Source organism: Daktulosphaira vitifoliae, unplaced genomic scaffold (assembly GCF_025091365.1).
Source record: "Daktulosphaira vitifoliae isolate Bord-2020 unplaced genomic scaffold, ASM2509136v1 Scaffold_1, whole genome shotgun sequence".
In the NCBI taxonomy this organism is placed as follows: Eukaryota; Metazoa; Arthropoda; class Insecta; order Hemiptera; family Phylloxeridae; genus Daktulosphaira; species Daktulosphaira vitifoliae.
The window spans coordinates 21,344,926-21,365,549 of record NW_026099572.1 but is presented as its reverse complement, the minus strand read 5'-3'; the positions used below and the strand labels follow the sequence as shown (position 1 = coordinate 21,365,549).

The 20,624-nt window shown below is 28.0% G+C and overlaps 2 protein-coding genes across 4 annotated transcripts; both read left to right on the top strand.

Moving 5' to 3' along the window:
• Positions 1-3,265: 3,265 nt before the first annotated feature.
• LOC126893540 (uncharacterized) lies at positions 3,266-20,411 on the top strand. Of its 3 annotated transcripts, none has more exons than XM_050663853.1 (4): positions 3,266-3,419; positions 12,276-12,390; positions 13,484-13,708; positions 19,962-20,411. In XM_050663853.1, the coding sequence occupies exons 1-4, from the start codon at positions 3,357-3,359 to the stop codon at positions 20,090-20,092; spliced, it is 534 nt and encodes a 177-aa protein (XP_050519810.1). In that variant the 5' UTR covers positions 3,266-3,356; the 3' UTR covers positions 20,093-20,411. The 3 variants fall into 3 exon arrangements, with proteins under 3 accessions (XP_050519810.1, XP_050519808.1, XP_050519809.1); XM_050663851.1 differs by lacking the exon at positions 19,962-20,411 and adding an exon at positions 15,315-15,763; XM_050663852.1 differs by lacking the exons at positions 3,266-3,419; positions 19,962-20,411 and adding exons at positions 11,965-12,103; positions 15,315-15,764.
• On the top strand, positions 3,872-10,113 carry LOC126893543 (uncharacterized). Its single transcript, XM_050663855.1, has 3 exons — positions 3,872-3,911; positions 7,666-7,890; positions 9,778-10,113. The coding sequence occupies exons 1-3, from the start codon at positions 3,887-3,889 to the stop codon at positions 9,978-9,980; spliced, it is 453 nt and encodes a 150-aa protein (XP_050519812.1). The 5' UTR covers positions 3,872-3,886; the 3' UTR covers positions 9,981-10,113.
• Positions 20,412-20,624: the final 213 nt, after the last annotated feature.

Here is a 20,624-nt window from a genome sequence, read left to right as displayed (position 1 = left end):
GGATACAAAATTAAACTTACAAATATTATTTTCCTACAATATATTTCCATCTGTAATATACACTCGTTTCGTAGTAGACGAATTATAATTACTGGTTTTTAGTTTATAATAATAGACGATAAAATATTTTATCACCATAGTTATTGTACACTGTTAAATTTCAAATACACACTTTCAAAAAAAAATAAAACTCGTCGTTCAGTGTTTGTAGTTTTAGTTACATAAATGTAACTATTAATAAAATTACAGTCAAGTTACTTTGTTGAAATCATACGCTGACAATACAGGTATTAATGATTTTTTTTAAATTTCTACACTTAATGAAACTAAATGCGTTGGTCAGTATCTTATAATCAGTTAAAAAAAGTCACTTTTGAATAGTAGAAAATAGAGGTAGGCTGAAAGTCATTGCGTGTCTAATTTGGCCAACTACTATAGGCGGACTCGCATTCATTTTTCAGTCGTTTTCCAAATATGTTTTACGCTCAGATTTCATACGAATGTTTAATTTCGGTGTTCAGTAGATTGTTATTTAAACCCTTTAGATGTACGAAGCATAGAGTCATAAAAATAAAGTGATATAACACCCTACTTTGCAGGGGATCTTATAAATTATATACCATTATATAATACATATACTAAAGCAATATTTACAATTTAGTGGAGGTCGACTTGTGTTGTGGTTGCTAAAAACTTGAATAAATTTTCAGATATTTACGACAAATAGTGTTAGTGCTTTTGATACCTACCACTTTATGGAGTCCTACTAAGTGTTGACACTTTTCAGTTGTAGAAACAATTCATGGCTGATAATTATATATTTCAGTTTTTCGGTGTTATATATTGACAGTGTTCTATATTATTGTGTACTTTTTTTATTTATTTATTTTTGTGGTTATCAATTATATTTTGTAAATCGTTACTAGCGTAACTAGAGTAGACTTTAGACGGATTAGCTCCTGTTTGAAGAATTAGTACCCTCACCCAAAATTAAAATTATAAAAGATCATTTTTTAATTCTATAAAAATATTTTTCAGGGCGTGTGGAAAATAAATTTAGCTCTTTTTAAAATGTTATTCTAGTTGCACTGGTGGTCTATATTGATTTAAGTTTTCACTTAAAAATGTGTAGATGAGCGGCATTAGTCCAACTATATGAAGTGCTAGTGATCCTGCAACACTCCACAGCACTATATTGGCAGCCTCATTGCCAATTCACTAAAATTGTATGAAAATATCTTTTCATTTTATGAAGGATTTTTTTATCAGTAGCTTACAATAAACATAAATATTAACAATATATTTTTTATACAAATAGAAACACCTTTGTGGTTATTTTAAAAATATGATAATAAGACGGACCGAATATTATGTTAATAATTATTAATATAATATTATTGTATTGGTAACATATTATTTTATTAGCAAAAAAAATGTTCTTAGCTTCAATGCGAAACTGAGAAGGTATTAATATTACTATGATGTGTTTTTTTTTTTGTGTCTGTTACCACTTTTTCTCAGCTCTCACCGAACGGATTTCTTTCATAGATACGTCAAACGATCACAAATCGTATCTAATCGAAGACAATACCCTCAAAGTTGAAAAAATTTCCTTCGTTCCCCGTAAATGGGGAAAACCTCCAAAAAAATTACAAATTAAAAAATCGCTAATTTTTTATACTAAAAACTGCCATAACTTTTTCAAAAATGAACATATCAATATAACTTTTTTTTTATAGATGCTTGATGTCTTTACCTATCATTTAGTACATTTTTACATAAATTTAACTCTTTACCTGCCCACAGGGGGGGATTTAAAATGACAACTTTTTCACAAAATATTAACTTTTGAAAGTGTTCCGAAAGGTCTGACACTTTTATATATATCTTAAATTAAAGCTAATGTAATATACTTTAATTTGATAAAAAAAATTTTTTGACTTTTAGACTTGTCTTCATGGTAAAAATGGCTACCGAATGCTATTTTCGTGTGAAAATTCTTGATTTTATTTTTTACATTTTTAACTTTATAATGCTATAACTTATTGAAAAGTGTATGGATCAACACAATTTTTTTATGAGAAATTATATTCTTTAATAATTCCTTTTTTCATTTAGGATATTAATAAGAAAATAGCAAATCATGTAGCTTTTGGAATAATCCACCAATTTTTTAAAATTAAACACTATCTAAAGATTTGCATCAAAGCGTTTTTTTTTAGAGTGATTTTAATCACTGTCAGATATCATTATACTTGGTCCAACTATGCCACGTCACCACTGTGCTGCGACCCCCCTGTGTTGGGTTTTTTTGTATTTGTTTTTAAATTTTATTCAATGCTAATGAATAGAATGAAATTTCAGCACACATATTTAAAATAACATATTTTATTAGTTGCATCCATGATGAACAGGTCAATTGTTTTCTGGAAATTATAGAACGTAGGATATTAACTTCTGAAAAGAAAAAATTATTTTATGTTTTATACTTTTATAAATATTGCAGATATCATAATTAAACAATCATTCTATAAGTATTTAATTTTAACACAACTTCGTAACCTCATTGTGTTTTCTTTAAGAATATAAAATGATCTAATTTTTTTCAAATTATTTTTAAATTTTTTTTTTTTTAAGCATATTTCCTTTAGTACGAAAGCATTCTATTGGTAGGAATTTCAATTAAAAGATTTCCCAATTAATAATATATTTATAATTTAATATATTTCGGTTCAAGGGTGTTTTTTTTTAAATTTAGGGACTTTAAAACAATTATATTTTAGAAAAAAATATACTCTGAAAAAAAATTTCCTGAATTTTCACATACATATAAATGAGTATGATTTATCGATATTATTTGTCAAAATTACACTAGTTGTGTGTAATATTAACGTGTATACTAAAAATATTATACTGACATATGGTTATTGTCATTTATTACAGTGAATCCATTAATTATGGGCGAGGTTTCTAATTTTCATAGATTAAAAAAAGATTCTAAAGTGTAACTTTTATCCACTCCCCATCACTTAATACTGATCTAAATTAAAAAGTGTTTAATTTATGGCCATTAATTATAAATCAAGCCATTATTATACAGCCAAAAATAATGATTTGTCATGAAAACAGATTTTTATCTATTTATACAGTAGTTTTTTTATTATTGATCTTACAACTTTGACAGCATGATCCATAATTAATATATTAATAATACAATGTTACATTATTTGCAAGTATAAAATTGTATAGTATTTACATTATATCATCGGGAGGTTTTGAATTTGTATAAAACGTTATAAAATTTTTAATCTTCAATGAATATTACATCTATTGACTTATAAAACACCAAAGAAAAAATGTCAGTAAAAACTTTACAATTTACTTGTTTTTTCTTGTTTTTAATTGTTATAACATCAAATGTAAGTATTAAACTTTCAGATAACTCGAGTGGCAAAATAATAATTATTTTTTTTTTTAACATCATTATTTATAAAGAATTTTAAATTTGATTTAAGAAAAAGTTATTTAAGTTGTCAATGAGTGGTGGGCCACCCTGTATATATAATATATATATATGGCGCAAATAAAATCAATCTTCGAAATGTTCATGAGATACCTCATAAGTTTATTATATACATTAAAGTAAACATTTTATGAAAATTTGAGGTTTAAAAAAAAATGTTTACAGGTCTCTCAACGCGTTTTAAGGAAATTGACCAAAAATACTCAAAAAAAACATAAAATGTCATTATTTATTCAATTTTTGCTCAAATTTCTTACTTAGTACATCTAAATTATTTGTTTTTTAATGTCGAATAATAATAATTAGAAAAAAAAATTGTAAGTCCAAAATTTATTGCGTAAAGTCCATAAAAAGCTCAAAAATATGGTTAAGTTTTACGAACATTTAAGTAAGTCAAAAAATTTTTTTTTTTCATTTTTATTTTTTTTAATTTGATTAATATTTGTGTGTATTTTAAGAGAAAAAAATTTTTTCCACTAATGTTTAAAACTACTACCTTTTTTTTAAATAAGAACGTACGCTAGAATACACGATGTACATCAAAATAATGAAAATATCGTCAAATTTTACAGTTTCCTTTTTACATTTTTTTATTTTTAAAATTGGCATTAACTATATATACATACATATATATATTTATAATTATAAAAATAATATTTTTTTTTAATTTTTTTGTCACCAATGTTGATTTTTTACAATCGGGGTATTCATTGCGGTGTCTTATAATAAATAATAAATAAACTTATAATAAATATTGCCTTTCTCTTCGTCGTTTGTTTGACAGTTATTAAAACTCGTCATTAAGGCGATTCTGCGTTCTTTTGGGTCATCTATTAGATATAAGGATTCAACTTTTTTTTAGCCTGATTGTGTTCAAATTTTGAGCCCAAGTGTTTGGTTGATCGTTTATAAAATTCTTGGTTTATGCCAAGCGTAGAAAATAATTTTGTAGTATTTTCTGTTATAAACTGATGTACTCTTTCATTTTCTTTTACTGTTTAAATTTCTATTCTTTTTTTTAAATTTATTTCCCCTTTTTTAATTAATGCTTGAACCATTTTTTTTTTTGTTCTCTATTGATATGTCTTCATCAAAAAATGAAAGTCCTGCAAGTATATCATTTAGATACCATAAATGTCCAGAAAAGAATTTAATAGCAACTTCACTTATAGATTTATTTACATAACTGTAATTTCTCAACTCTTATATTAAATTTAAATAATTATTTTAAGCTTTTGTTGCATAAGAGCTCTCAAACCAATACTTAATATAAATTTTTAAAACAAATATATTAAACAGCTGAATATTATTTAATTCAGAAGATGTCAGTTTAAATTGAAAACAGAACGTATAAATTTTAAAACAATACATTATTTTAGCCATCCATGTCGCTCTGTGAAGTGCTCCTGGTGGATGGATTTTAATTTTTTCATTCTCTTTTCCGATGAATTGCAAATAAAGTTCCAGTAACTCTTTATAGTCATCCTGTGGATGACTTAAATTTTATTTATTTTCACAAAATTTAGAAATTATGTCTATATTTGGTTCTAATATCTTTAACACAAATATTAGTCGGATACCATCAAAAAGATAGTGATTATATAACAATCAGTACAAATCCATACAAGAAAATTACTGGATATAAATATAACGCTAAAACATCGTTTATGGTATCTTATCGTCGTGATCGCGATTATTGTCATAATTAAACTTGGTTTTGTTGTAATACTTATGAAATATACTCATTTAATCCTAAATTTATAACTTCGTGTCAGGCACGTAGCCAGAAAATGTTTATTGGAGGGGCCCACAATTTTGGGCCCTTGTATCATTTTCCATAATTTGTTTCCCATAAAAAGCTTGTGGGAGGGCTCCCTCCACTCCTCCTTAGACAGTATCCCATTCTATAAATCTTACAAGTTCAAAATTTGTTTTTATTTTTAAAAAAATTTGTTGGATTATTCCAAAGTTACATGATCTGCTATTTCCTTATTAACATCCTGATTAAGATAAAGTATGTCGAATGAAAAAGAGATTATTAAAAAATATTATTTCTCATAAAAAAATTGTGTTGATCACCGTGAAGACAAAATAAATTTCGAAATTTTTAAAATAAAAAAGTACATTATATTAGCTTTAATTTAAGATATATATAAAAGTGTCATGCTTTCCGGAACATTATAAAAATTTAAGTGGAAAAAGTTGTCATTTTAAATCCCCCCGTGGGGAGGTAAAGGGTCAGATTTATAAAAAAAATATATCAAATGAAAAGTAACGATATCATGCATCTATATAAAAAATCCAGCACAGTGAGGTCGCGGCATAGTGGGGACGTTGCATAGTTGGGCACAGTATAGATTTAATCTGACAGTGATTAAAATCACTATCATAAGAAACGCTTCGATGCAAATGTGTAGATAGAGTTTAATTCTAAGAAATTGATGGATAATTACAAAACAACATTAACCTTAATATTAAAATAGCATATTTTTGAATACGGTAGCCATTTTCGCATAAAAGAAAGGTCGTCGGGACAATTTTTTTTTCATTTTATAGTACATAAAATAAGCTTTAATTTGATATATGTTTAAAGAACGCAGTAATTCCGGAACATTTTCAAAAATTAAGTTGAAAAAGTTAGTTTTTGCAAAAAATTAGCTATTTTAAATCCCCCTTGTGAGCAGAATAAGTGTTAGATTTTCAAAAAAAATGATAACAAACAAAAGGAAATTACCTAAGGTTTCAATGTAAAAAAATATTATTTTGATTTGTTAATATTTGAAAAAGTTATGGAAGTTTTAAGAAAAAAAATGACAAAATTTACCGATTTTTAAATTTGTAATTATTTTGGATATTTCCTCCATTTACGGGAAACGAGGGAAATTTTTTCAATTTTTGAGAGTAATGTTTTCGACTAGATACGATTTGTGATCTTTAGACGTATCATTGAAAGAAATCGGTTCAATGAGAGCTGAGAAAAAGTGGTAACAGACACAAAAAAAGAACACATCATAGTAAAAACCAATACCTTCTCAGCTTCGCATCGAAGCTAATAAAATAATGATGTGAACATAAACTGATTTAATTTTTCAACTTTTAAGCTATTAAGAAAAAATAATTTATACCTAAATACTAATAACAAATAAGTTTTAAAAAATTTTTAAAATAAATATAAATTATAAACAATGTAAAATTTATTTTATTGAAAATTAAAAACAATTCCTGCCTTTTTTTAGTCATATTTTATTACTATTATTTAGAGCACGCAAATAACAAATTAACAAAAACAAATAAATTACCTATTGTAACTACTAAAATATTAAAAAAAAACTTAACCATATTTTTGAGCTTTTTATGGACTTTACGCAATAAATTTTGGACTTACAATTTTTTTTTCTAATTATTATTATTCGACATTAAACAACAAATAATTTAGATGTACTAAGTAAGAAATTTGGGCAAAAATTGAATAAATAATGACATTTTATGTTTTTTTTGAGTATTTTTGGTCAATTTCCTTAAAACGCGTTGAGCGACCTGTAAACATTTTTTTTTAAACCTCAAATTTTCATAAAATGTTTATTTTAATGTATATAATAAATTTATGAGGTATCTCATGAAGATTTCGAAGATCGATTTTTTTAAAACTATAAAGAATACGATTAGCGTGAGTTATTATAGGCGCATGTAAATTGAAATTTCTGGCGTTTTAATAATAGTTTGTTTACATTGTTCCGTGGGGGACTACTCCCTCACATGTCATGAATTGATATTGCAATCTACTTCATGCTAGTTCACTTTTTTAAGAGCTAAATCTAGCACCTCATTCAGAGTTCTAGTGTGTTCCTCATCACATAGTCTTTTGCATGGAGCAAATGTGGTTTCCAAACAGTTTATATTGTTAATTTATTAAAAACAATAATGGAATCAATAGTTGTCATTTAACTTGTGACTATATTATCTTTTCAAAAAAATTATAAATTATAATTTTAACAACGACATATATAAGATTATTATTTTTACGATCAATCGTAAGTTTTCTGGAAGTGCTTAAGACTTCTAAGTATCTCCCTATCTAGTTTTGTAGTATATAGTTGTATGCTGCAGAATATTGTATCTTATTAAATTCATTAAATTTATAGAAACCATAATATCCCGGGACCAAAAGTTGTTAGCAAAAAATATTCCTATAGAAAGCCTGCAACAGATAGAATGGATGGTGTTTAATTATAACACGAAAACAGTCTCTGGTCTGGCAACATTAGCTCTTGATAAGTACGAAAATCTATCCGAAATAAATAAAAATATTTTTATGGAGTTTCTCAAAACAAAAGATCAAAATGGAGATGATAAAATTGATTTAGATGGTACATAATTTACAATTATTTAATTTCTTACTTACATAAACAAACTTTTGATACAATTTACATATTGTTTTGTAATTTATTTTTTAATAATTTAATGATTCTTAGAATACGTTAAAATCATATTTATTATTAAATGTTTTCAATAATGAAAAAATAAAAAATGTTAAAATACCTAGTTTTGAACAATTTTCTTGTAATAATAATTTATAGGTCGATAAAAATTTTAGGACAAGTAATTATTGAGTTAAAAACATTTTTATAATTAGAGTGGGTATATAATGGGGGTGGAGTATGCATTATAAATATACATTAGTAAGATATGTCCGCCCTCCCACCGACTACATATCCACTTATTTAATAAAAATGCTTGTAATTCAATCATTTGTCTCAAAATTGGTGTCGTCTTATTATTTGATTTTATAAAAAATAAAATAAAAACTAGATATTTTAGCTTTATTTTTACAAAATTTGTATTGAAGATTTAACCAGTGCTCGAATTGGGGGGGTGTGCAGGGGGATGTAGCTCCTCTACTTTTTTTAAAATTTTTTTGCGCACCCCAACTACTTTTTTTTATTGTGACGGGAGGACGGTGGACAATACCACCTCTTTTTTTTTTTTTTAAATATTAGTATGATAATGAAATATGATTTATTAATAAATACTAAATAAAGTAATGAGTAAAAAAAAAAAAAAAGGTCTTCAAAATACTAGGGACGCAGTTTTCAAATTGTTAAGTTGAGCTCCCCTACTTATTTTTGGCCAATTCGAGCACTGGATTTAACTGCAATTACTATATTGAAAAAAACAATAATGAGATGGTTATACAATATGGTCGTAAAATAATAAATTTAAGTCAAATTTTATAATAATTTATTTTATACAAAACATAGTTATCTACAAACTTAATTTTATATATTTTTTGTGAGTAAATATTTTACATATTAGTTTTAGACGTACTACAAAAAATGCTGGGGGACTGAGCATCAAATTATGATTCTTCAAAAATAAGTTTACAATATTTTTTACAATACGGCAGTAATTGAAATAATCGATTTATTTCGATCCAATTATAGTATTAATAATCGATTTTCACTCACTATTTTATAATAATTTGCTTTAAAAATCGAATTATTAGATGATCGTTAGCCGTTGATACAATTTATAAAAATCTCACAAGGCTACTTAATGTGGAAAAACGATTAGTTGTATCAGAATAGATGACATTTTATGATTGTTTATCATAACCCACTAATTTTTTTTTAATATTTACATGTAAAGAGAATGTTCAGCAAGTAGGGATTAACTTATTAAACTTAGGTTTCTATTGTTCCCTTTGTAACAATTAAGGGCAGCAGAGTAATGCTTAATGATAAAAATAACAACGTGCACTTCATCTCCACTTTATAATTAGAGCTTCTCCTTCTACTCGTATATAAAAATATACATAACTTTCATTATATAACACTTAAATTAGTCGAATATATAAGTTGGTATAAGAATGTAGCCTTATAAAGGATCAGGGATGGATATAAAAATAAAAAATATATTCAACAAATTATAATAATTATTATTTTAGGAGAAATCTAATTGATAAATCAATCACCTTGTAATAATAGACCATCAAAAATTGTAAAAATTATGAAATTTTGGTGCTTATATTATTTACTACTTATATTTCCTTTGCCATATCAGTGCCTATAACATTATTGTAAAAAAGGAACTAATCACAAACAGAATCTAACAATTTTACGACAATGTCTGTAATTACTGCAAGATTTTAATTGTTACATGATCTACACTATACTCTACCAAGTGCCTACAATATTGATATTTTTTAAACTTTAAATTGACCGGCTTGATATTAATTTGTTTATTATAAATTTCAGAATTTATCAGTTTCAATAATGACTGGAGTTCAGAATATTTTAAGAACGTAGAAGTAGATGAAAAGCCGACATTTGATAATAAAAAATTAAACGTCAACGTATTAATCGGCATAACGACGAAGACGACGACGACGATAACATACGACGACGACGACGACAACGACGACAACGACGAACGAAGACGACGACAACGAGTCAACTGAACATTTATTTTTTATTTAAATTGTATAATATTTATCATGATACTTTTAACAATTAATTGAAATTTTCTTTTAATATTAATGTAATTGCATATATAAAAACAATAAAAGTTGATTTTTTTTCATTTTTAAATTATGATAACAGTATCATTTCATTTTTTTAGAATATTTACAGATAGATCAATGTGTTTTTGTGTTAAATTCGTTGCAGAGTTCATCTTGAGAGTGATAATTATATGTCCAAAGGTGAACTCTGAACTGAGACATGTTCAAGTAAACTTTGTGGGAGACGAACTAAAAATATTCTTATCAATTATTTTGAAAATAACTGGTGAAAATTGTATTGTGATTTTAAAGGCACTCCATTTCCAAAAACTAAAAAAAAATTCCTTCAATGTAAAAATAAATTTTAACTAAGTTAAAAACAAGGTGAAATACTCTTTTATTTAAAAAGATGTTCAGTTTAGCAATGGCTACATATATTTATGTACATATAAAAAAATGTGAAAAAAATATATATGTATATTATTACATAGGTACACGGATTTAAAGTTTTTTTAACATTGTTAGGGGGACGATGGCCCCCAAAGAAACACTACTGACTTTTTTACGAGTTCGAAACGTCAGTATAAAACTTAATTTCTACACTTAATGTAATTAAATGCGTTGGCCAGTATCTTGTAATCAGCTAAAAAAAGTCACTTTTGAATAGTAAAAAATAGAGGTACGCTAAAAGTCATTGCATGTCTAATTGGCGAACTACTATAGGCGGACTCGCATTCGTATAGTCGTTTTTCAAATATTTTTTACGCTAAGATTATATAATACATACACTAAAGCAATATTTACTATATAGTGATGTCGACTTGTGTTGTGGTTGCTAAAAACTTGACGAATAAATGTTCAAATATTTACAACAAATAGAGTTAGTGCTTTTGATACTTACCACTTTATGGAGTCCAACTAAGTACTTTTTTTAATTAATAATTTATAATTATCAACTCATTCATTTATAGATTTGTGGTTATCAGTTATATTTTGTAAATCGTTACTAGCTTAACTAGAGTAGACTTTGGACGGATTAGCTTCCTGTTTGAAGAATTAGTAAGCTCACACAAAATTAAAATTTTAAAAGATCATTTTTTAATTCTATAAAAATATTTTTTAGGGCGTGTGGAAAATAAATTTAGCTCTTTTTAAAATGTTATTCTAGTTGCACTGGTGTACTATATTGATTTAAGTTTTCACTTAAAAATGTGTAGATGAGCGGCATTAGATGAAGTATTAGTGACGCTGCAAACTCCACAGCTCTATATTGGCAGCCTCATTGCCAATATACTATAATTATTGGAAAATAACTTTTCATTTTATGAAGGATTTTTTTTATCAATAATATATTTATAATTTAATATATATTTGATCAAGGGTGTTCTTTTTTAATTTGAGGTACTTTACAAACAATCATATTTTAGAAAAAAATATACTCTGAAAAAAAATTTCTCGAATTTTCACATACATAGAAATGAGTATGATTTATCGATATTATTTGTCAAAATAACACTACTTGTGCGTAAAATTAACGTGTATACTTAAAATATTATACTGACATATGGTTCTTGTCGTATCATTTCTTACAGTAATTATATTAATTATCGGGGAGGATTCTAATTTTCATAGATTAAAAAAAGATTCTAAAGTGTAGTTATTCACTTATGTATTATTTACTCTCCATCACTTAGTACTGATCTAAATTTAAAAATGTTTAATTTATGGTCAATAATTATTAATTTAGCCATCTATTATATAGCAAAAAATAAAGATTTGTCATGAAATAAGATATTTTCTATTTATTCAGTAATTTTTTTTTTTATTGTTTTTACAACTTTGACAGCAAGATTCATAGATAAAATATTAATAATACAATGTTACATTATTTGCAAGTCTAAAATTGTAAAGTATTTACATTATAACAACGATAGGTTTTAAATTTGTATAAAACGTTATAAAATTTTCAATCTTCAATGAATATTACATCTATTGACTTATAAAACACCAAAGAAAAAATGTCAGTAAAAACTTTACAATTTACTTGTTTTTTCTTTTTTTTAATTGTTATAACATCAAATGTAAGTATTAAACTTTCAAATAACTCGAGTGGTAAAATAATAATTATTATTTTTTTAAAATCATTATTTATAATAGAATTTTAGATTTGATTAAAATCAAGAAAATTTTTTTTTTAATAATTGTGGTTTAACAAATAATATTGTCTTCAAATTGTGTTATTGTTTTTTTTAGATAAATGCATTGACAAATGGAGATGTTGTGAGACGTTTAGAGAATATGCTACATTTTCTAGATATTAGTAATGAAGAACAGTTAGATACAGCAAGAACCATGAAAAAAATACATAGTAAGAATTTAATTTGTTTTTATAGAAAAATTATTATCTACTGTTTCTACCGAAACAGCGATTTAAAAAAAAATAGTTTTAATATTAGAACAATAAGAAAATATTTAGAGTTTACTTCCTAAGTAAAAATAGTAAGTGATAAAAGAATATTTGCTGTCATACCGATTATTATATGTTAAATAATATTTCCTCTTTATTAAAAATATATGTATATATATTTATAGATTTATTTAAAACTATGAACAATACGATTAGCGTGAGTTATTGTTGGCACATGTAAATTGAAATTTCTGGCGTTCTAATAATAGTTTGTTTACATTTCAACATGTCATGAATTGATATTGCGATCTACTTCATGCTAGTTTACTTTTTTAAGAGCTAAATCTTACACCTCATTCATAGTTCCAGTGTGTTCCTCTTCACAAAATTGGTTCATTTAACAAACTAGAAATGAGCTTGCCTTTGAGAATGTCGTCAAGCATCCCAGAAATTTTGCTCGGAATAATACTATTTTAATTTTAAAGTACTATTAGTTAATTGATTCACCTCTATTTTATAATTAATTTCTATTTCTGCATTTTCAATTGTGTGGAGCGAATTTGGTTTCTGAGCATTACCTCTCCTTGTAAATTTTTTTGATGGTACATCACACAAGTCCCTGATAATTTTTTAGGCTTGATCGTCTATGGTAGACAACAAAACTGCTATTTGCTAATGGAGTTCACGTTTGCCATAAAATATTATGTTAGTCTTTCTTGGTGTATTGATTATGTCATCGATTTGCCGTGCTGGGTGGACAAGGGGGTGATTAAAGCAAGACGCTCTGTTAAAGGCGATCTGTACCAAACCTTTTATTTTGTTAATTTATTAAAAACAATATAATGGAATCAATAGTTGTCATTTAACTTGTGACTACATTATCTTTTCAAAAAAATTATAAATTATAATTTTAACAACGACATAAATAAGATTATTATTTTTACGATCAATCGTAAGTTTTCTGGAAGTGCTTAAGACTTCTAAGTACCTCCCTATCTAGTTTAGTAGTATATATTTGTATATTGTATCTTATTAAAATTCATTAAATTTAAAGATTTCACAAAGACCCAGGACCCAGTGTTAGTACCAGGCAGCGTTATTACTTTAGGCCTGCAAAACATGGAATACGTTGTGTTTCATACCATCAATCATACAGTCTTTGATCTGGCAACATTAGCTCTTAGTAAATACAAACGTCTATCCAAAATCAATAAAAAAATTTTATATGATTTTCTCGAAGAAAAAGATCAAAATAAAGATGGTACAATTAAATTTCTTGGTATATATTTTACAATTATTTAATTTCTTACTTACATAAACAAACTTTTGATACAATTTACATATTGTTTTGTAATTTATTTTTTAATAATTTAATGATTCTTAGAATACGTTAAAACCATATTTATTATTAAATGTTTTCAATAATGAAAAAATAAAAAATGTTAAAATACCTAGTTTTGAACAATTTTGTTGTATTAATAATTTATAGGTCGATAAAAATTTTAGGACGAGTAATTATTGAGTTTTAAGCATTTTTATACTTAGAGTGGGTATATAATGGGGGTGGAGTATGCGNAAAGATGGTACAATTAAATTTCTTGGTATATATTTTACAATTATTTAATTTCTTACTTACATAAACAAACTTTTGATACAATTAACATATTGTTTAGTAATTTATATTTTAATAATTTAATGATTCTTAGTATACGTTAATACCATATTTATTATTAAATGTTTTCAATAAGGAAAAAATAAAAAATGTTAAAATACTTAGTTTTGAACAATTTTCTTGTAATAATAATTTATAGGTCGATAAAAATTTTAGGACGAGTAATTATTGAGTTTTAAGCATTTTTATAATTAGAATGGGTATATAACGGGGGTGGAGTATGCATTATAAATATACATTAGTAAGATATGTCCACCCTCCCACCGACTACATGTCCACTGATTTAATAAAAATGCTTGTAATTCAATCATTTGTCTCAAAATTGGTGTCGTCTTATTATTTGATTTTTTAAAAAATAAAATAAAAACTAGATATTTTAGCTTTATTTTTACAAAATTTGTATTGAAGAATTAACTGCAGTTACTATATTGAAAAAAACAATAATGAGATGGTTATACAATATAATCGTAAAATAATAAATTTAAGTCAAATTTTATAATAATTTATTTTATACAAAACATAATTATCTACAAACTTAATTTTATACACTGAATATCATTGGTGATAACGACTTAGAACTTGTATTGGGGAAGTTATTTTCATTTTTTTTATCTTGGTGGTAGACTAAGGGCAGCAGAGTAATGCTTAATGATAAAAATAACAACATGCACTTCATCTCCACTTTATAATGAGAGCTTCTCCTTCTACTCGTATATAAAAATATACATAACTTTCATTATATAACACTAAAATTAGTCGAATATATAAGTTGGTATAAGAATGTAGCCTTATAAAGGATAAGGGAAAGACCTAAAAATATTTAAACACTTAAAAATATAGACAAAATACTACTGAACAAAGCCAAAAAATATATTCGAAAAATTATAATAATTATTATTTTAGGAGAAATCTAATTGATAAATCAATCACCTTGTAATAATAGACCATCAAAAATTGTAAAAATTATGAAATTTTGGTGCTTATATTATTTACTACTTATATTTCCTTTGCCATATCAGTGCCTATAACATTATTGTAAAAAAGGAACTAATCACAAACAGAATCTAACAATTTTACGACAATGTCTGTAATTACTGCAAGATTTTAATTGTTACATGATCTACACTATACTCTACCAAGTGCCTACAATATTGATATTTTTTAAACTTTAAATTGATCGGCTTGATTTTAATTTGTTAATTATAAATTTCAGAATTTATCAGTTTTAATAATGACTGGAGTTCAAAATATTTTAAGAACGTAGAAGTAGATGAAAAGCCGACATTTAATAATATAAAAGACAGCGAGCCAACTAAAAATACAGTTACTATTGTAACTGTATAATATTTATCATGAATCTTTTAACAATAAATAGACATTTTCTTTTAATATTGATGTAATTGCATATATAAAAACAATAAAAGCTGATTTTTTTTCATTTTAAAATTATGATAACAGTATTATTTCATTTTTTTAGAATATTTACAGATAGATCAATGTGTTTTTGTGTTAAATTCGTCGCAGAGTTCATCTTGAGAGCGATAATTATGTGTCCAAAGGTGAACTCTGCACAAAGACATGTTCAAGTAACTCGAATAACTCGATAAAAACACTTGATTATTATTTCAGTATGGAACGAATTTGTGCAAAAATAATTAAATAAAACCGTTTTTTGTTTGATTTTGTACAATTGTATTTATTTTTAAATATATGTAAAAACATTAAACGCGTTAGCCAGTATCTTGCAATCAGCTAAAAATATGTGTATTATTACATAGGTACACGGATTAAAATTTTTTTTAACATTGTTAGGAGGTCGATGGCCCCCAAAGAGACAGTACTGACTTTTTAACGAGTTCGAAACGTCAGTATAAAACTTAATTTCTACACTTAATGTTGGCCAGTATCTTGTAATTGGCTAAAAAAAGTCACTTTTGAATAGTAAGAAATACAGGTAAGCTGAAAGTGATTGCGTGTGCAATTTGGCCAACTACTATTAGACGGACTCGTATGGTCGTTTTTAAAATGTGTTTTAGGCTCAGATTTCAAACGAGTGTTTAATTTCGGTGTCCAGTAGATTGTAATTTAAGCCCTTTAGGTGTACGGAGCGGTGCGAGATGTTTCATTGGCACCGCGCCGTGAAATTATTACTATTCAATTTAATATCACTCCCACGTGGCCCCAGGGCCACCGCGTTCCCTTTGTGCGGTCACTCGAACATTGCGCCGCCGTTCTTGTTATTATTTTCTCTGTGCGTATTAGACGTCCTCGTAAAAATCACACAGCGCAATTAGGTACCCCTCGCACACACTCACACGCGACCGCCGCTTAAGTGTTTACGGCCGCCACAGACAGTTTAAGCGCGAGCACGGCCGACATGATGTGAATCGCATCAAATACACGTTCATTCGGTTTGAGTCGGTGCGTGTGCATTCACGAGTCTCCGCCGCTCTTCAGGTGCGCCGCCGTCCCCGTTGCTCTTCTCCCGTCTGTCATCTGGACTTGATGGGCCCCAGCTCCCGTCTGTATTATGTACGTTATTATTTTATATTACGGTGGGATTTTCACGTGTGTATGTCGGGGGCCCTCGGGTCGTATGAAAATGAGCGATAATAAATCGGGCGACCCGCGTAATTACACTGGCCACTCTGCCGCAAGTGCCAACGGTAATTGTTTTCCGTCCAGTGACAAGTACAAATAGCTGGTAACGATAACGATAATAAAAATGCAATAATTGTTTTTTTTAGACCACCAAAACCGACTAATGTGACGGCCGCAATCACCTGTGTGCGGCGTTTTTTACTCGCGTGTCGGCTACGACGCGGCCGTTTGTACNCCACCAAAACCGACTAATGTGACGGCCGCAATCACCTGTGTGCGGCGTTTTTTACTCGCGTGTCGGCTACGACGCGGCCGTTTACGACCGGCCACGGGTACTCTGGTAACGCATTTGAATTTCAGTCGTGTAAAGTCCGAAAAAAGAAAAACGTAATCAATGCGTTAATTACTAGCTGTAAACGAGCACTGCACGAATGCCCTCGCGTCTTACAGGTAATCCGTAAGTGGGACCAAAAGAGATAAAAAAATAAAAACGTCAAACGATTTCGGAGAAAAATAATCGAAATACGCCGCTAAGTAGTATGCGATGGTGTCCGCTACACACTAAACGACCTCAGAGAGATATTAACCGACCAACGATAAAGAAGTGTGTGATCCGATTAGCGTTGAGGAAATAAAAACAATTTTCGAGAAAGACGCTAACATTTAAAATGCTTCGATGCGACAACGATGAAAGTTTTATAACTCGTAAAATCATATTATATGTGTGTGTGTGATTGTTTTTAAAAACCAATCCACAGACAATTTACAAGTGTACGAATAAGGTAAATGTGATTTATTTGGCTTGCGAGTGGCAAAAAAATGGCGCTAATTTATTTCATATTGCTCGAAAGAAATCGCTATCGATCCCCTACAAAGATTATGGACATGAAATTAGATTTTGATTGACGTTGTTGTTGTCCGACCGCAGATTAAAGAGAATTGTCAAGTGTTATTCGCGAATACAACGGATTGTAAAAATTGCTGAAAAATCAAGTACGTGTGTTTCTCAGCGATAGTTTGTTGTTGTTTTACTGGAAAAACCATAGTACAAAGGTTTTTTGTTTTTTCAAATGTCTAGTTGCCGCCCGCATACTCGACAGAGGTGGATACTACCCATTGTACACGTGCACACACGCACAATTATTGGTAAAAAAACGTATCGTCTCGGAGTCGTTGGCCCAACGAATAATCGGAATAATAATTTGATTTTCGTTCATTATGCAACCAAATAATAGTATTAATAACAACAAACACGACGGCTGCGGATGCCGCCGATGGTCGGCCACTCTCTGTCGGCGTTCTTTTCGTCTTGTTGTTTGTAATTTGTTTACCATTGATTATATATCATTACTATTGTTCTTTGGTTTTTTTGTTTTTCTTTGTACCGAGTGCGAAAAACGCTATTACGAATTGCCGCGCACGATATTTGCGTTTGATCGCAGTAACGTCATGTCGTCTTGGTCTTGGCAACCGAGTGCGCCCAAAACGTGTAATTTTGCACGAATAACTAACGCATAACCCTTTCTTTGATTATAATTTCGTTGCGTTTTTTTTTTTTTACCGTTTAAGTATCAGTCGTGCCGGCAAAACGTTGTGGAAACGAATTGTTTGACGTGTGCGCGATTCATATTTACTGTAAATTGTCTGAATTTCGTGTTGAACAAACTCGCGGGGAAATTCGATTGTTCCAGTGAATTGATCTCGAAAACTATCCTATGAAAGTATTTTCCGTTTGTTGTCAGCACAATTCCGTACCGTGAAACTCGAGGGGCAACATTCTACACATTTAATACCCCTAGTTTTACAAATACAAACGATACGCGCGTACGAAATACATTTGAATAACGACCGTATGAAGCGGAGAAGAAATAATTTCATCTAACAGACCCGTTGGAAAACGAGACTCTCATTGCCAAGTCACATAAAATATCTATTAAACGTCAACTCGCCGATCAATAAATATCGGTTGGGGTCAACGTAAAAGTGAACTCCATGGCAGCTTATGTACATCGATGTTATTAAAAATCACTAACGTCACAAAAAACTGTTAGAGATCAAGTTTGTAACTCGATTGGTAAATCGTTGGCGAAACCGGATTTTTTAATCGGCGGGCAAATAATTCAAAGAAACCTCATAGATTATCGGGTGCCCGCGAAATTATTGGCATGCCCGAGGGGAGGGGTTTCACCCTCTCCATTACGGGTCGAGGGTGCAATTCGAATGTAACGAATGCCAGTTTGACGTCAAACGTATGCTAAAATAAGTTTAAANTTATAAATATACATTAGTAAGATATGTCCACCCTCCCACCGACTACATGTCCACTGATTTAATAAAAATGCTTGTAATTCAATCATTTGTCTCAAAATTGGTGTCGTCTTATTATTTGATTTTTTAAAAAATAAAATAAAAACTAGATATTTTAGCTTTATTTTTACAAAATTTGTATTGAAGATTGAACTGCAGTTACTATATTGAAAAAAACAATAATGAGATGGTTATACAATATAATCGTAAAATAATAAATTTAAGTCAAATTTTATAATAATTTATTTTATACAAAACATAATTATCTACAAACTTAATTTTATACACTGAATATCATTGGTGATAACGACTTAGAACTTGTATTGGGGAAGTTATTTTCATTTTTTTTATCTTGGTGGTAGACTAAGGGCAGCAGAGTAATGCTTAATGATAAAAATAACAACATGCACTTCATCTCCACTTTATAATGAGAGCTTCTCCTTCTAGTCGTATATAAAAATATACATAACTTTCATTATATAACACTAAAATTAGTCGAATATATAAGTTGGTATAAGAATGTAGCCTTATAAAGGATAAGGGAAAGACCTAAAAATATTTAAACACTTAAAAATATAGACAAAATACTACTGAACAAAGCCAAAAAATATATTCGAAAAATTATAATAATTATTATTTTAGGAGAAATCTAATTGATAAATCAATCACCTTGTAATAATAGACCATCAAAAATTGTAAAAATTATGAAATTTTGGTGCTTATATTATTTACTACTTATATTTCCTTTGCCATATCAGTGCCTATAACATTATTGTAAAAAAGGAACTAATCACAAACAGAATCTAACAATTTTACGACAATGTCTGTAATTACTGCAAGATTTTAATTGTTACATGATCTACACTATACTCTACCAAGTGCCTACAATATTGATATTTTTTAAACTTTAAATTGATCGGCTTGATTTTAATTTGTTAATTATAAATTTCAGAATTTATCAGTTTTAATAATGACTGGAGTTCAAAATATTTTAAGAACGTAGAAGTAGATGAAAAGCCGACATTTAATAATATAAAAGACAGCGAGCCAACTAAAAATACAGTTACTATTGTAACTGTATAATATTTATCATGAATCTTTTAACAATAAATAGACATTTTCTTTTAATATTGATGTAATTGCATATATAAAAACAATAAAAGCTGATTTTTTTTCATTTTAAAATTATGATAACAGTATTATTTCATTTTTTTAGAATATTTACAGATAGATCAATGTGTTTTTGTGTTAAATTCGTCGCAGAGTTCATCTTGAGAGCGATAATTATGTGTCCAAAGGTGAACTCTGCACAAAGACATGTTCAAGTAACTCGAATAACTCGATAAAAACACTTGATTATTATTTCAGTATGGAACGAATTTGTGCAAAAATAATTAAATAAAACCGTTTTTTGTTTGATTTTGTACAATTGTATTTATTTTTAAATATATGTAAAAACATTAAACGCGTTAGCCAGTATCTTGCAATCAGCTAAAAATATGTGTATTATTACATAGGTACACGGATTAAAATTTTTTTTAACATTGTTAGGAGGTCGATGGCCCCCAAAGAGACAGTACTGACTTTTTAACGAGTTCGAAACGTCAGTATAAAA

Bases quoted from the DNA above. Each gene is read 5' to 3' on its own strand.
- LOC126893540 (XM_050663853.1), top strand. From the start codon at position 3,357: ATGTCAGTAAAAACTTTACAATTTACTTGTTTTTTCTTGTTTTTAATT. The intron at 3,420-12,275 runs GTAAGTATTAAA...TGTTTTTTTTAG, and splicing joins TAATTGTTATAACATCAAAT to ATAAATGCATTGACAAATGG. The intron at 13,709-19,961 runs GTATATATTTTA...TATAAATTTCAG, and splicing joins TGGTACAATTAAATTTCTTG to AATTTATCAGTTTTAATAAT.
- LOC126893543 (XM_050663855.1), top strand. From the start codon at position 3,887: ATGGTTAAGTTTTACGAACATTTAA. The intron at 3,912-7,665 runs GTAAGTCAAAAA...TTAAATTTATAG, and splicing joins TAAGTTTTACGAACATTTAA to AAACCATAATATCCCGGGAC. The intron at 7,891-9,777 runs GTACATAATTTA...TATAAATTTCAG, and splicing joins TGATAAAATTGATTTAGATG to AATTTATCAGTTTCAATAAT.